At 36.9% G+C, this 15980-nt stretch overlaps 3 protein-coding genes across 5 annotated transcripts in view; 1 reads left to right on the forward strand and 2 right to left on the reverse strand.

The window, feature by feature from the left end:
- LOC144638819 (tetratricopeptide repeat protein 28-like) overlaps positions 1-15980 on the reverse strand; it is an 84438-nt gene that overhangs the window by 25802 nt on the left and 42656 nt on the right. The gene's annotated exons all lie outside the window — the stretch shown is intronic.
- The window catches only part of LOC144637599 (uncharacterized), an 87871-nt gene that overhangs the window by 14704 nt on the left and 57187 nt on the right, over positions 1-15980 (forward strand). The window lies entirely within an intron of this gene.
- LOC144638866 (uncharacterized) lies at positions 7911-15192 on the reverse strand. The gene is made up of 4 exons (XM_078498159.1): positions 14975-15192; positions 12522-12633; positions 11181-11293; positions 7911-8671 (listed from the first exon to the last, which is right to left on the reverse strand). Exons 3-4 carry the CDS (start codon positions 11181-11183, stop codon positions 8048-8050), a joined length of 627 nt encoding a protein of 208 aa, XP_078354285.1. The 5' UTR covers positions 11184-11293; positions 12522-12633; positions 14975-15192; the 3' UTR covers positions 7911-8047.

Consider the following 15980-nt stretch of genomic DNA (forward strand, 5'->3'; position numbering starts at 1 on the left):
GGTTGGGACGACCTTAATATATGGCAATACCCCTTTCCCCCACCCCCCACTGGCGCTCCCAAATAAGAATTGTTAGGGATGAAAAATGGATTGGCGTGGGGGTTGGGGAGACCTTATTTGGTTGCAAGTTCGGTGCCTATGCCCATCTTCCCCTCCCCCACTGAATTGATAGGGATGAAAGATAGGTTGACATGGGATGAGGGTTGAGAAATAGTTTGGCATGGGGGTTGGGACAACCTGAGTATATGGCAAGTAAGCTGCCAATACAACCACCCTCCCCAATCCCCGTCCTCCTTGCCACCTAGACTGCCAGTCTGTAAATACAATCAAATTGGATGGGTTGTTTGTTGTGGGGCTTAATAGAGGTGGAGGCTACATTGAGGAAATACAGTATTATTATGGTTTAAAAAAAAAACTGAAAAGTAACTAGTAAGAATTTCTTTTGTAGTCCTTTTTTTTCGAGCAACTTCTTCATCATCAATTACTTTGAAAAGAGAATATAAAGTTTTTTTAATTATGATAAAGGCACTGGCAAAAAACACCTTTAGGTTCTTTTGAATTGAAATGGAAACTATGCAGTTCAGTTCCTTACATAAATTATTTAAAAAAATTACTGTCAGAAAGTCAAGAATATAACTTGTCAAATTTATAACTGAGCAGACTGCATGTCAATTAAGCATTTGGCTATTTTTGTCTGCCTAACGAATTATTTTTGTAATTATCGATCACATGGTTCTCTAGACAACTAAAATATTATTGATGGTTTGACCTTTATACACTAAAAGTAACAGTTCTTAGCAATTCTTAGTTTCTTAACATTTTAATTCCAAAATGTTTGCTATCTTTTTCTGTGTACATAATTCATGTTACTCAAAGGTCCTATCCACTTTCAAAATTAATAATTTGTTACTATCATTTGTATTTGATATCTGTTTGGCTATATAGATGTCTGTGGTACTTGTAGTTACTATACAGTGGCCCATGTGTACAAATATGACTTCTAAATTCCTTAACAATTATACCTTCAGCTTGGGTTTCAAAAAGTTTTGAAATTTTGGCCAAAGAATGTAAATTCGGTAGCAAAGTACTTTTAAACAATTTTGCTAGAACTATTAAAAAGACTTTTTGTTTCTATGCATTGAGTCAAATTATTGACAATTCAAAAAAAATGGCGATTCTTTAGTGTTTTGATTCTACTTTCGGTTCAAATATCAAAAGTTCTATTTTTTAATGTTTTAAATTCTCATTACATGTACTTCAAAATGTGCTTTATTGACTAACTCGTGCAGAAAATAAATTGGTCTTTTCACTGCGCTACATGTTTTCAATAGTTTTTAAGGGAGGTTTTTTTGTTTGGGCCAAGAATGTCAAATACTTCAAAGAAAATTTCGTTTTAATTCCTGCTAAATTCTCATTACTCAAATAAGTGAATTATTGATGAACTTATGCCAAAAGAAAGCACAGAGAAAGCAAACAAAACAACCAAGTTTGTTTTTCAACAGAGGAATTTTAAACAGTCATTGTTTAAAAAGTTTAAATTACCAGTATTTTTTGGTAACTTTAGCTGAAGGTATCTAATTTCCCAAATTATTTAATAAATTCTCAAGAACTAACCAGAAACTCAATAGAATATTTATGTCTAATTTTGGCTTAAGTTTTGTAAATTCTATTTCGATGAACATGGGCCATTGTACAAAAGCTATGTCTGTTATATCTCTTAAACACAAAGTCGCATTATAAAAGGTGTTGCCTTCTCTAGTCTTGATACAGTTAATTCTTTAGTTAATATTTGCAGATTGGCAGCAAAATCGAAAAAAAAAACAATTCTTTGCATCTTGAAAATTACTATCAACAAACATTTCCCCTTTTTGTCGTGTCGTTTTTTTTTTTTTTCGGTAACACTATTTGTAGTGCGCCTTTTTGTTTATTACCTCATTTTATTGTTATATTTGTAAGCTACAAAAAGGGGTTAGCTGCTCAGATTGAAAATTGTTTTTTTTTTTCGGATTATTTGTTTCTGTATTATTTTATCGATTGAAGCGTCAAAATGTCAAACAGAATTGGCATTTTAAGATAAGATATCAAAAGTGCAATTTTGATATTAACTTGCGCGCGTGTTTTTGTGTGTAAATTAGCATGTTTTCGCACGATTTTTTGTTAAGAGAAACAGTGAATTGTACAGCGCAAATTTATATCTTTTTCAAGCATGCAGTGTTAGGCCATATTCCCTGAAAAAGCTGCTTATATTTTTCTCAATTTAAATCGACGATCCTACTTTGGTAGTTTTATTCTATGCGTTATCATTTCAATCGATTCTCTTGCCATGTGCGTTCAGCCAAATTTAGCGTGACATGGCGTTGTGTGACAGTTGAAAATTTGAATACGGGGAGGGCAGTTATATTTAAACTTCACTTCAATCTTGAGCAACTTAGTACAGTTTGTAACTTGTAAATACAACAGCAAAACACGGTAGAGGTAACGTGAGGCTTTTAAAACAGACATTGCTTATTTTAATTGTTGTATTTTTAAAAGCAGAACTTGGTTTGTAGTCCTGTTATATGGTGTAATCTTTCATGCAACTAGTCTCGCAATATTCTCGGAGGCGGTGTGACAAGTGTGTTCCGTGAAACATTGCGCTGTGTAACATGCCGGGCAGAAGACAAAATTGTTACGAGACAGTTCGCTCCAGCGGTTGAAGAAAGTTGAATTAAGTTTTTCTTTCTGCAGCCGTTGAAGCGTCTTGTTTTGTAAGGGTTTAACTTTTGCGCGGCATGTTACACGGTTCAATGTTTCATTTAACTGGTCACGCCGTCTTCGAGAAGATTGCGGGACAAGTTGCGTGACAGATAACACTGTATAGCAGGACTTTGTCATGAACACAAGTGTTTACCTGGTTTGTTAGGGTGGATTGCTGGTGAAAACGACAACACAAAAACTGCCTCTTTGTCTCTTTATTTTCGTTTTATTGTGTTTAAAAAAATAAAAATCTAGCCGATCTTGTCCCTGCTTATCGGGTTGTTTTCACTCTTCTCTGAGCTAAGGTGTTTCTTCTGTTCCTCATTAATATTCCAACTTTAAAATCCTGGTTTGTTTACCTGATCCGCCATCTTTGATGTCGGCACTTGACGCACTTTAATGATATGGCCGTTTGCTCCCAAGTGGAGATGGCATAATGAGGGGAGGTGAGAGTTTGCTCCCCATGCCTTCTCGGTTTCACCCAACTACGTCATAATACCACACATTTGAATTTGGAATATTCATTAGTTTTGAGAGCCGCAATTAAAATGCAAATAAAATTAAAGCCAAAATTATAAATTTTAAGATGTGTGTTTTCAACAAATGTATCTCAAAATTTCCGTTGGATGACCGGAAAAACCGAAGCGCTAATAGTACAAACCATGTTCAGCACATTTCCATGGACGCCAAGAAAGAATCGAACGCAGAAAACCACTAATCTGACTCCCCGACCAAACCTCCAGCCGACTGTCATCCCACAAACTTCACCAAAAGAACACAAGTCATTTGAAACTCTCCCTTCAAAGCTGATACAAGTTTAGGAGCTGTCTAATTTTGCGGTTTCGAAAGCTAATCGAAGAATTTGTCGAAATAAATCGAAGGTAAATGTTTTGAGCGCAAATTTCAAGCGGAAAAGTTTTAGAGTAAATCTTAATTAAATATTCAAGATTCATATGGTATTAAAATGCAACCACGATGGAATTTTGTTATTGTCGTATGTAAATTTGGTTTTGAATAGCATCGAACGACGAAGCATACTCGGGAACCGAGGGCAGTAAGTCGGGCAAGACGAAGTTAACCGAGCGGGAAAATCGGCGCGAAGTCTATTTCATGCCGATCTTGCCGCTCGGTTTATATCGTGTCGCTCCGATTAAATGCCGCTTGGTTCCCGAGGATGATAACGAAATTTCAAAAACAAGTTTTAGAAATAAATGAAGAAAATGGTTTTCTTCGTTAAATTTTGTTTTTTGAAGTCAACATAAACAATTCGCCTATAAAAGTTTCGTTTCGTTATAAAATCTCGGTGTTCTAGAAATCGAATTAAATATATGCTCTTCGTTTTAGATTGAATTTAAAGCTTTATTGTTTAGGTAAAAACATCGCGAAAGCGGACGGGCGATTTTTGTCCGTCTGAACGACCTAGAATCGAGTAAAGTTCGTTTTGAAATCAGTAATTTTTAATCAGTGACAATCAAGTTTAAAAATTAAGTATTTTTTTTCACGAATTTGTAGTTAAAATGTTTTGCGCCCAAACTTCGAATAGAGAATTTGAAAGTTAACCGTAATTAAATATTCGAGATCCGAATGACCTTTGAATTCTACCACGGTGGAATTTTAATGTAAACTTGAGTTACCATAAAGGTAATTTGTAAATTTGGTTTTGAATAGCATCGAACGACGAAGCGTACTCGGGAACCGAGGGCAGTTAATCGGGGCGCGAAGTAGACCGAGCGGCAAAATCGGCGCGAAGAATATTTCGTGCCGATCTTGACGCTCGGTTTACATCGTCTGGCCCCGATTAACTGCCGCTTGATTCCCGAGGTTTAAAGAAATGAAAGAAGTACCGAAATAAATGAAAAAATTTGTTTTGGAAGACAACAATGGAACGGACCACAGTGGAATGCACCACGGAAAATTAGCCTGTGAAATTAAAATTGAAATAGTTGCTAATATGTTTTCGAGACTTGTTTTGCAAATCAAGATGAGCAATTGACCAAAGAAATGAAACGACAAAAAAAGCAATATTTCGAGGTTTAACTTGAAGATTTGGAAGACAAGATAAACAATTGGCCTAGTAAATAAATATATTCTTGATTTGGTCGCAAAATATCGTTTTCAAGGTTTAGTTTGGAAGTCCGGATGAACAATTGGCTACTTAATTCCGAATTCAAAAGCGAAAATCGAAATACATATTTAATAACGAGGCTAAATTTCTGAACATTTCTTTCCAAAAACTGCCTCCTTCGCAGCTGTCACGCTGGATCGTCACGCAACACCTGGGAAAAGTGTTGTGTGACAACTCACATAACATATGCGCGGGAGACTTCAGATTAACCGATTTTTATGTTAATCTGAAAATAAAATAAATTGTAATTTTAAAGAAAAGAATTTTTATTTTGAGCTCGGAAAAATGGAAAAATGTTAATCGATTTTGGTCGATAATTTTGCGTTTATTTTTGATTTTATGCTCAAGAAAGAAGAACCCTAAACAGGTATCAGCTCGTTCAGGAGATTCCCAGATGACTATCAGCTCAATCTAGTGTTGCTTGTGAAATTCCAGTCAAGCCAGATTAGCGACATTCCTTGTTCTAGACTAACTCCAAAATCCAGGAAATGCACCGCCCATGACCTGCACAAAAGCACTACTGTTTTACGTCCTCAACAACAGAAGATTTTAAGAAACATTGATTGAAAACAAACATCTTTGAGAGCCAATTAGAATAAAGGTGTGGTATTCTGACGTAGTTAAGTAAAGCCGAAAAGACATGAAAAGCAAACTCTCACCTCCCCTCATGATGCCTCCTCCACTTGAGAGCAAACGACCAAATCATCAAAGTGTCCAAGTGCCTCCATCAAAAATGAACGGATCAGATAAACTCACCAGGATTTCTCAGTTGGAATATTGCAGAGGAACATCAGAAACACCCAGCTCAGAGCAAGAGTTTCCGCAACCCTGCAGGGACGTTGATCGGCTAGATGAAAATCTGACCAATTGTAATGTGTGCGGGTGTGTGGGCCATCTCAGTTTCTGAAAATAATCTAAATTATACCAAGTTCAGTGGAAAATATAAAATCCACAAAGAAAAAATAGACAAGCTCATTAGCACAGTAAGAACAGAAAATACCTACCGAACTTAATTGAAAACCTATGCCCCTGTACTAACTTAGAAAGAAATTAAAAAATACTAACTTTGCAGTTATAATAATTAGACCTACTTAACTTTGCTTAAAGACACTTCTTGGAGAAGCGTAGGATTACAAGCAAATTTTGTTCTGTGTTCTCGAAAGAGAAATAGCTAAGATTGCATAAAATAAACATCGAAATGCTAACAAAAATAAATGTTTCATTAGTTTCTTACTAAGATACTGAGAGACTTGTATGCAAGGCTATCTTGGCAAGCCCCACTAGACTCAAACAGTCTATTCTACACCCCTAAATTGTTGTCTTTTAAATGCTCGACCTTTAAGTAGTTTCATGTGAAAATAAACCATTTTGCCCATTTTTAACTGAATTAAGGATTGCTTACTTTTGTGCTAATGAGCTTGTGTAGCACCTTTAAACAAAAAAGACGTTTAAAACAAACAAAAAAATATCTAAGTTTGTTTAAAAATAACGTTTTGTACAAGAGAAATTAAATTGAATTGGCAAAATCCTAGAGATTGGTACTGAAAAAAAAATTCTTAATCAGACAATTGAATTAATTGGAATAGTTTTGAAGCTGAAAAAGTGTTTTATAAATCGTCTTTTGTGTTTAAAGGTAACAAAAAATATTGTAGTCTCAAGTGCCATCGTACTATTGAATGATTTGATCCCAAAAAAATCTCGAATTTTTTTAGTGTAAAAAATGTACAAATTAAAATGAATATGGCCCCACCCAGAAAACTGAGTTGAAATCAGTGAGAAATGAATTGGCAGAAAAGGAAATAAAAAAAAACAAACAACAAGGCCTAGAGCATGATGAACATTGAGACTACAAAGTTCCTTACCTTGAAAAAGAAATATATATTTCTGTAAATACAGGTATCCTATTGAGCAGTTAATTTCCAAAACCATGTCAAGAAAAGTCAATGTTGCCAATTTTGATCAAAGTTAGCCAAAATTAATGTTGTTCAGTTTCAAATCATGTTCAGAGACCCAGAATAAAATTAGAATACAATTGAAGACTGCTCAATAAGAACCTTGTAAGAAGTATGAAATGTTGAACTGAGTTTTCATTAGCAAATAAGTGGCTTTGGAAAGATGAAATTTGCCCTAGCATTTAAATTGTTTTGGAATTAATTTAAATCAAATGGTCTTCAATAAAAGTGGTATGAAAGTTTTTTTAGTCCTGATGATAAAATAATATAAAATTTGCTTTTGGCAAATAATGTTCCCAGTTTGACATTAATAAAGAGACAGTTTTTGTTTTAATATCTAGACAATTAATGGGAAATATGTTACGTCTTTGACTTGAGATCCCTGTTGCGTAGAGATTAATTTTTACATTAAAGCCACTTATTTGCAAATGAATGGCACACACCACACACCCCGGCCAGTGAAATACTCTGTTTATATTACCAACTACATGTGCATCAAAGCTAAACATTTAAATTGATTTTTTAAGCCCAGGACTTAGCTCTTTGTAGTAAAATAAACAAATGATTGATTAATTGATAAATTGATTGATTGCTTGATTGATAATTAATTTGTTGATAAATTGATTGACTGATAAAGTGATTGATTGATTGATTGATTGATAAAATGATCGATAATTAATTTGTTAATAGATTGATAGATTGATTGATAAAATGATTGATTGATTGAATGATAAATTGATTGATGATTGATTGATAAATTTGTTGATAAATGGATTGATTGTTTGATAAATTTATTGATTGATAAAATGATTGATTGATTGATTCAAAATGCAGTTCAGAGTTCTGTTCCCAAATACCCAGAAATAGATTACTGTAATAACTGTACGCCTATGATACCGTTAAAAATTGTAGTGTCATTTGTAGCAATAGGATTTTCCCCCAATTTGCTTATGACCCAAATAATTAAATAATCTGTATCACTTTGTGCACTTGTAACTTGGTAATAAACAGTGAGTACTGAAAACAAATGTTTACCATGAGGTATGAGAAACAAATTTGGTGTAATTTGGCACAAGACGGCATCGCTGTTAAATCATTTACTTTTAAAATGGTTATTTCGCTAAAACAAATCAAAGTCAAAATATTGAAGTATGCGCATGATTTCATGGTAAACACTTGTTGATGATTCATTATCTCAATATACAATCTATATTTACAGTTTAGCTTTAGAGTGTCAGTTCCTGATAATCCCAGGCTTGCTTTCCACAGTGCTTGTTCCTTGGTGTTCTGTCCTTGATCCTCTGTCCTGTGGTGTGGGTCCATGATCCCTGGTCCACAGTCCTGAGTCCATGATCCGTGGTCCATGGTCCTTGCTCCACAGTCCTGAGTCCATGATCCATGGTCTACGGTCTGAAGTCCCAGATCCGCGATCCACTGTCCTAAGTCCATGATCCTTGCTCCATGGTCCTGAGTGCTTGATCCTTGATCCACGGACAGGAGTCCATGATCCTTGGTCCACTGTCCTGAGTCCACAACCCTTGGTCCACGGTCCTGAGTCCACGATCCTTGGTCCACGGTCCTGAGTCCACGATCCTTGGTCCACTGTCCTGAGTCCACAACCCTTGGTCCACGGTCCTGAGTCCACAATCCTTGGTCCACGGTCCTGAGTCCACAACCCTTGGTCCACGGTCCTGAGTCCACGATCCTTGGTCCACGATTCTTGGTCCATGGTCCTGAGTCCACGATCCTTGGTCCACGGTCCTGAGTCCATGGTCCTGAGTCCACGATCCTTGGTCCACGGTCCTGAGTCCACGGTCCTGAGTCCACGATCCTTGGTCCACGGTCCTGAGTCCACAGTCTGAGTGAGAAAAAGAATCCAGCAATTAATTACTCAATTTATTGCAAATGAGCAGGTGTGGTTATGAGAACTGCCTGGCCTGTTAGTGGGGGTTTAACTTTACTGTCTATGATTTACATTATGTTTGTACAGTCAACTCCCACCTTGAGGATACTTATTATGAAAACCCTGTTAATACAGACATCAGTTTAAATCATGCATGGTAAATAAGAATTACCCCAAAATATCTCCCTGCTATACAGACTTTCTCTTTTATGGACACTTGGTCCTGAAGGTGTCTGTTATAGTGGGAGTTGACTGTTCTTTATGAAGGAGTTAAATATGAGCAGGAGATCTGTATGGGCATTTACACTGGCAAGCCGAAAGGCAAGCCATTGTAAATGGCCATATACATATATATATTTTCTCGAGAATGCTTTAGAATTTAATTGCAGGGTCACTAAGACAAATAAATTCGATGAGATCTTTTAAATAGCATACAAAATGTTGCCGTGCAATGAGTAGATTTTTGGTCCTTAATTTTCGCACTCATTGCTCGAACTTTCAGCGGAATCCGTCTTAAGTTTTTGTTTTAACTGATAATCACAACCTTGTTCAAAGCGATGTTCAAGTGGTCAAAAAGTCTATTATTACCTGTTTTCCCTTATTACATGTACCTACATCATTAGGGGTCTCTTCATATGAGTTCAGTAACCAGGCTGGCCCGGTTTAGTTAGTGAGATGATTTTTGTCTTAGAACTGTTCATGGAGGAAATTTTAACCCAGTAACTGAGATAAAAAAATTTGACAGGATTATTCAGGCCTAAACTTAAAGTGCTACTGCAATGAAATTCGCCTGTTTCCTTTGTGGTCATTTTAAAATATTATCAAGAACTCTATTTGAGAAGAAAATTGCCGCTTACAGTTTTTAAAATATCTCTTTTCTTTCCAAAGATATTCAAGTTTTTAAAATATGCAAATTAGCAGTTGTGACGTCATAGACTCAACCAAATTTTGATCAAATATAACCAGGCATAACTAATCGATGATCAATGACATCAATTGGTAATCAATGAGTAATTGATGGGTAAAAATGCCTGAGATCCATCATGGGCATCCACTGGCCAGAGGTCATAACAAATGAAGAGCTTTGGACAACAACTGAGCAGGAAAGGATCAACATCCAGATAAGAAGCCGAAAAAGGGGTTGGATTGGGCACACCCTCAGGAAAACAAACTACAATGTGACCAAGCAGGCACTGAGATGGAACCCACAGGGGAAGAGGAGCCGAGGCCGTCCCAGAAACAGCTGGAGGAGGATGGTAGATGACGAGGCGAGCAAAGCAGGCTACACCTGGACGCAGATTGAAAGGATAGCCCAAAACAGAACACGATGGCGAGCAGTGGTTTCCGTGGACCTATGCTCCATGGGGAGCGAAAGGGTTTAAGAAGAAGAAGAATTGATGGGTAATCAGTTGATTAGTCATTGATTATTGGCGATGATCAATGAGTAATCCATGACTAATCAAAGCCCAAAAATTCTGTGGCCTATCGATTACTCATTGATGACATTGATTACTCATTGATGTATTTGTTTACCTATTGATATCATTGGTTACTCATCGATGACCCATCGATTACTCATCAACTATTGTACAGCACACAAAAGACACATTCCTTGCTTTCTTGTACCATTTTTTTGTTTGTGATTTTTTTTTATCTATGTTAGTCATATTTTGCTTTATAACTGGCATTCTTGTTGACGAAATTATGCCTTCACAAAAGGTCAAATAACCTTCTGGCATGTCAAGACGTGAAGGGCTAATCACAAATACAGATGATATTTCAATATTTCACTTTACTCAACTCTTAATTTAATAACAAAACAATTGAACAGGAAAACCAACCATATTTTACGATTTTTTTAAGCTTAAATAAAATTATCTCTGGAACTAAAAAAGATATTTGAAAACGGAAAACGCCATTTTGAAACTTTCGTTAAATACTCTATGAAACACATAGTAAAATAATATTTCAAGGGGTGAAAACTTGATCATACAGTAGTAGCACTTTATCGAACAAGTATTAATGGAACTACTGAAAAGTGTAGATGATATTTTTTGTTGCTGTACATAATTAAGTCTGAAAACTCTTGAATGACTGAAAGAGGACTGGTCTAGGAAATAATTATTGTGGAAACATGCAGTTATAATAATCTAGTAATGGTCACCCTTTCATGGAAAAGATTGCATGTTTGAAAACAAATTGTCATCTCAGTAACCAGTATGAAGTGTTCATTTAGCAAAATTTCTATCACGGTAATGGAGACCTTGGCCGTAAAAACCGAGATCTCTGCAACCAGGCTAGCATGCCTGCTCGTCGAAATTTTTACAAACGAAATAGTGGTAAGGCGCGATCTCAGAAACCAGGCCAGCTCAGTTAACCAGGCTCATATGAAGAAGCATTTACATGTAGTACAATGTATGTATTTACCACATTAATAATGGGACCATCAAAAAAATACACTCACCATGTCTATCTGAAGTCTGGTTTTAATCCTTCATGTGGTTTTGTCTGTCTTGGTCTGTCCTCTTTCTAATGTTCTCCTCTTGTCAGGAATAATTACGGTATTACCGTAGGTTCCTAAAAATAATTAAGGACACAGTGTTAAGTCTAAGTCTAAGTTTTAACCACCTGGCTTTTTAAAATTTGTTACACTTGAACATTGCAGTTAAAAATCATTTTCAGGGTTAAGGGATTTCGAATTACATGTACACCGAAACAAGTCGAGCCAGTCTTGATTAAAAATTCCTGTAGCCTTTTTCATGAAACATGTTTACTAATTTAATTGTTCCCTGTAGTCAACTTGCAGTTCTGTACACAGTGCTAAAAATTAACTTCAGTGCTAGGTCGCCATAAAGGCCAGCATCCCCAAATTCTTAGAAGAGAAAAAAAGTGACTTTGTTTTTATGTAAGTGTTTCCTCTTGAAATTAATTTATAGGGTATGAGAATTTTACGGACTGCCTTGAAATTTGGTCTGAAGATTCCCAAGACATTTAGCAAAAATAAAATTATAACCGTGTGATGGATTTCTTTTTTTTGAATTAGATCTCCCGCTATGGCTCTTCTCGTTACACGTATGGGTAAATTTTTTAAACCAAAATTGACAGATAAATTGCGAAGCAACCAATTGGAATATTGCTTAAGCCTCTAGACTGCAAAACAGACGAAGCTGATAAATATTTGTGGCACCGACCCATCTGGAGCGGTTTCAGAGCCACCATAAATGTTCGAAAATTGTAAATTGGGCAGTTGTTTGATACCATTTTTGTAGAAGTAACTGATAAATATTTGTGGCACCGACCCATCAAAGTATGAGAGCTGGAAAGTGGAAATTGTTGTGAGCCTCCTTAAAGATGATTTCCAGTCCGTACTGCACAATCTCCGCCTGCAATGTTTGTTAGTCTCACAAACAGAAGAATGTTTACTAGCAAAAATAAAAATTCCGGGACAAAACTTACCTTTTTCTTCATTATTAACGCCAGATATCCTTGCAAAACAACAATAACGAGTAAAAGAAGCTCGACGGTATTTCAAACGGACGTTTTAGCTCATCGAGAATTCTTGAACGAAACGATCCGTAATGGCGAACTAAAAAACTTCATGTACAGTACGCTATCACCAAAGTGCAACGTTTCAACGAATTCAAAACAAAAATGAAAACAAACCCTGAGTCTGCGCAGTACGGACTGGAAATCATCTTTAAGCTTTGTTATGCTTCTTGTTAATGTTATTCTTTTGTATCATGTTACTATGTCAGTGTCTACATGAATGTATCTAAAGCAACACGATAAGAAATTAAATACTTACCACATTCATCAAATGTGTAGCCTTAATCCTCCATCTGGTTTGGTGAACGTTGTTGGTCTCTTGTCTTCCAGTGTATATTTATATGTCCTCTTCTTGTCAGGAATGCAGGTCCCTGAAGATAAAAATAATGCATAGTCTAATTAGTACAGGTGTATGTTCAATACTTTGACCGTAATAAGTATTTGTTACTTGTAAGCTGCGTGTGAGAGCAGTATAGTGTGGCAGCTCTCATAACCTTGTAATTCTACTGGTCCTCTAGTGTGGCAGAACTTTGGTGTTGTTTTGGGGGCTAGGGGGGGGGGGGGATTTTTCCATGGTCTACACTCTTACAGACCATAGAAATAATGTCAGAAATTGTTCAAAACTCAAGTGGAACCACGAGCCGTTAGGAGAGTGGTTTCACTGCAAAGTTTTGGACATTTTATGGCATCATTTCTAATAGATGGTCTATAAGAGTGTAGACCATGGAAAAATGTAGTCGATTTGTTTTATACCATAACAAACTCCAACAAGTATTAATCAAAAGCGATGCCTGACGATGAAGAAACTTTGCCCGTGGGAAATATTAAAAGATTCCGGAAAAATGTGGTCGATTTGTTTTATACCGTAACAAACTCGAACAAGTATTAACGATAAAGAAACTTTGCCTGTGGGAAGATGAACAAGAATTGAAACAACCTTTTCCTCTCTTGTTGAGAGTGTGCCTATCACATGAAGCAAACAAGATTATTTTTCTTTCTGAAGATCGCCATCTTGTTAGCGCTTGTTCACTGAACATCGACAGTCCGCTGCCGGTTCGCTAGCACCATTCTTTTTCCGTTAAACCAAAAATTCAAAAGTCTGGTCAATTTTCTTTCGACAGATCACCTGAGTAGAAGTCCAACCCTGAATTAAAACAACAAATGCGTACTTGATTCAAATAAAACACGATAAAATTCGCTTTCATTCATGGAGACCAAACTTACACATCTTTTAGCCCGCACGTGTGCATGGTGTGATCTGACGTCACTTTCATGGTCTATACTCTGATCGGCCATAATTTTTTACCAATCAGGGCCGGCACGAGAATTATCTTGGTTATGGCATAATTGGAATTAATTTGCACGAGTGAGATTTTCAAAAAGCTTAATTCCACCGCCATGAGCCTCTTCGGCAAGTGTAAATTTCAGCTGTTTGAAATAAAGCAATTATTCCACTAGCAGTTGTTGGATATGAGATACATGTAGTTATAGCCTATGTACCATCTCATATTTAACAAATGCTCCTGGAATAACTTTTAAATAGTCATTGTTAATTTAACTTTACCTTCATCATGTTATAACAAATTACTTAATATACCAGTGCTCGACACTAATGCTAGTACACTAGCCTAGTAAAATTTCATGCTTGGCTAGTAAAAGTACGCTCCTACTAGCCCATAGACTAGTAAGATTCGTGGAAAAATAAATCAACTACAACTCTATAACTTGGGAAGTTTTTCTCCCAGAAACCTTCATCAGGGTGACCGTCTAGTTTCCATAGCTTGAGTAATTTAAACCAGAGCGCTTGCGACCCACATTGCATACGGGTTTATATCATACAATCAACTCGCAAACCTGTCGCCATCTTGGAAAAGACCCTCTGTCCTCGCTTCCATGACACTCAAAAGGGACCCGGGAGAGCGCCATAATAAGTCGGCCATCTTGGGGTTTTTGCACGAGCGACTGCGCGAGCATGATTTCAAGCTTTTGTAACACTTAACCTACAAGAAAACCGCCTTCAAGGGCCGATGATCATGAGCCAGATTTACATTGTTCACCAGAGGACCACACACAGCATGAAGAGAAAAAGAAGTGTGATCCGCGGTCAAGAAATTCTCAACCAAGTTGGATGATAGCATCGTTGCAGCGACTCAGTGAAGAAAAGATGTATTTGTGTGGACTCAAACAAATATAGCGCTAAGAGATAAGCTGATTCAAACTTGCCTGTTTTTAATTTTTTAAAGGGGGGGGGGGGGGGCTAGTGACTTGTCCTTGTGTGCTAGTGATTATTTGTACCTACTAGCCAATTGCCTGGTATCCAAAAAAGTTAGTGTCAAGCACTGTATACAAAAATGAGGTATTTGTAAGAGAAAAAAAAGTACATGCCTGAAAGGGGGGAGTGGTGGTAAAACTGCTAGGGATGGGGTAGAAATGCAAAAACAATGTAGATATGTGCTTTCAATTTGGACCATACTAACTGTTAAGTAGTTTTGAGCTTTGCTTAAGAGTTGCGCAAAAAATTGTCAGTCTTGTCGCATTTATATACAAGCACGTGTTGAATTAATTAGAAGCTTACAGATTGTCAGTGTCATATTCAAGCTTACGTTTAGTTCCTTTTTGTACATAAGCGCAAATTAACTTCCCACGAATCATTTCTCTACTATACTTTAACTCTCTAAGGTATTTGAACGCTGTTTACTTCGATTTACTTACCAATAAAAGCTTGAAGGTTGACGCCGTGAGCTTCATGCCATTACACCAAGTTGAGCTTCCAAAACAGAGCGCCTTGCAAGCTGTTCTCTCCGAAGTAAACGTTCCAGGCGTTTAAAACTCACCAAATGACTATACAAGACATGAAAACTGTATTCCACAGTTGATAAATCACTGATAAATGGTTGGACGTTTTCAAAGTGTCCGCCATCTTTCTTTCCTGCTTGGCTTGGCGCCAGTCTTCACGCGGTTATGGATCGGTTTTGGGATGGGGGGGGGGGGGGGGGTCGATGGTGGGGTGAGCGGAGGGTAATGCGTGTACACTTCGGGGTGGTGGCGGGTTCAAAAATTGACTACCTGCGGAGGAGTGCGATTGATCGATGTGTTTTCACTTTTCCTCCAAATTAATTTGGTGCTAAATTTAGGTCGGTACTCTGTAGCTCATTAACCAATTCCTATTGTCTAAATATTCATGGCTTCATATTTGCGCTAAAATGGGGATTTCTCAAATAATTATTCGCGCGCTGAAAGTGGTGCTATCACTTTTCAGAGTCACAACGATTTTAGTTCGGCTAATATTGGCATTTGAATATGTAAATAAGAGAAAAAATAGGGTTCTACCACGAAGACTAGAGGAAGCCTCCATTGTTTAAATACTGAAAAATTCAGATCCAAATATTAGGCCCAGGCCAAACGTCGAACTTCACATGAGTCGAACTTAATGCAAATCACCATGGGCTAACATCAGCCGATCTGGTTGCACAGAAGAAGGTTGTGACTAATTGTTTATTGTGTGCAAGTGTCAAAGTCACACCTATTTTAGATCGGCTAATATTTGCATACGCGATAGTGATTTCATTGAAACAATAGGTTACACCTAGTTCTTACTCAAGCCTAAAAAACTCTTCCGACAGGAGAATTTGCCAGAAATATGTGTATGCGTACCCTCTCCAACGCGATAGAACGAGATATTGAAGTGTTCTTGAATAAAAAGTTTGCTTTTCTCTTC

The sequence above is a fragment of the Oculina patagonica genome, chromosome 14, assembly GCF_052425735.1.
Source record: "Oculina patagonica isolate OP01 chromosome 14, crgOcupat, whole genome shotgun sequence".
NCBI lineage: Eukaryota > Metazoa > Cnidaria > Anthozoa > Scleractinia > Oculinidae > Oculina > Oculina patagonica.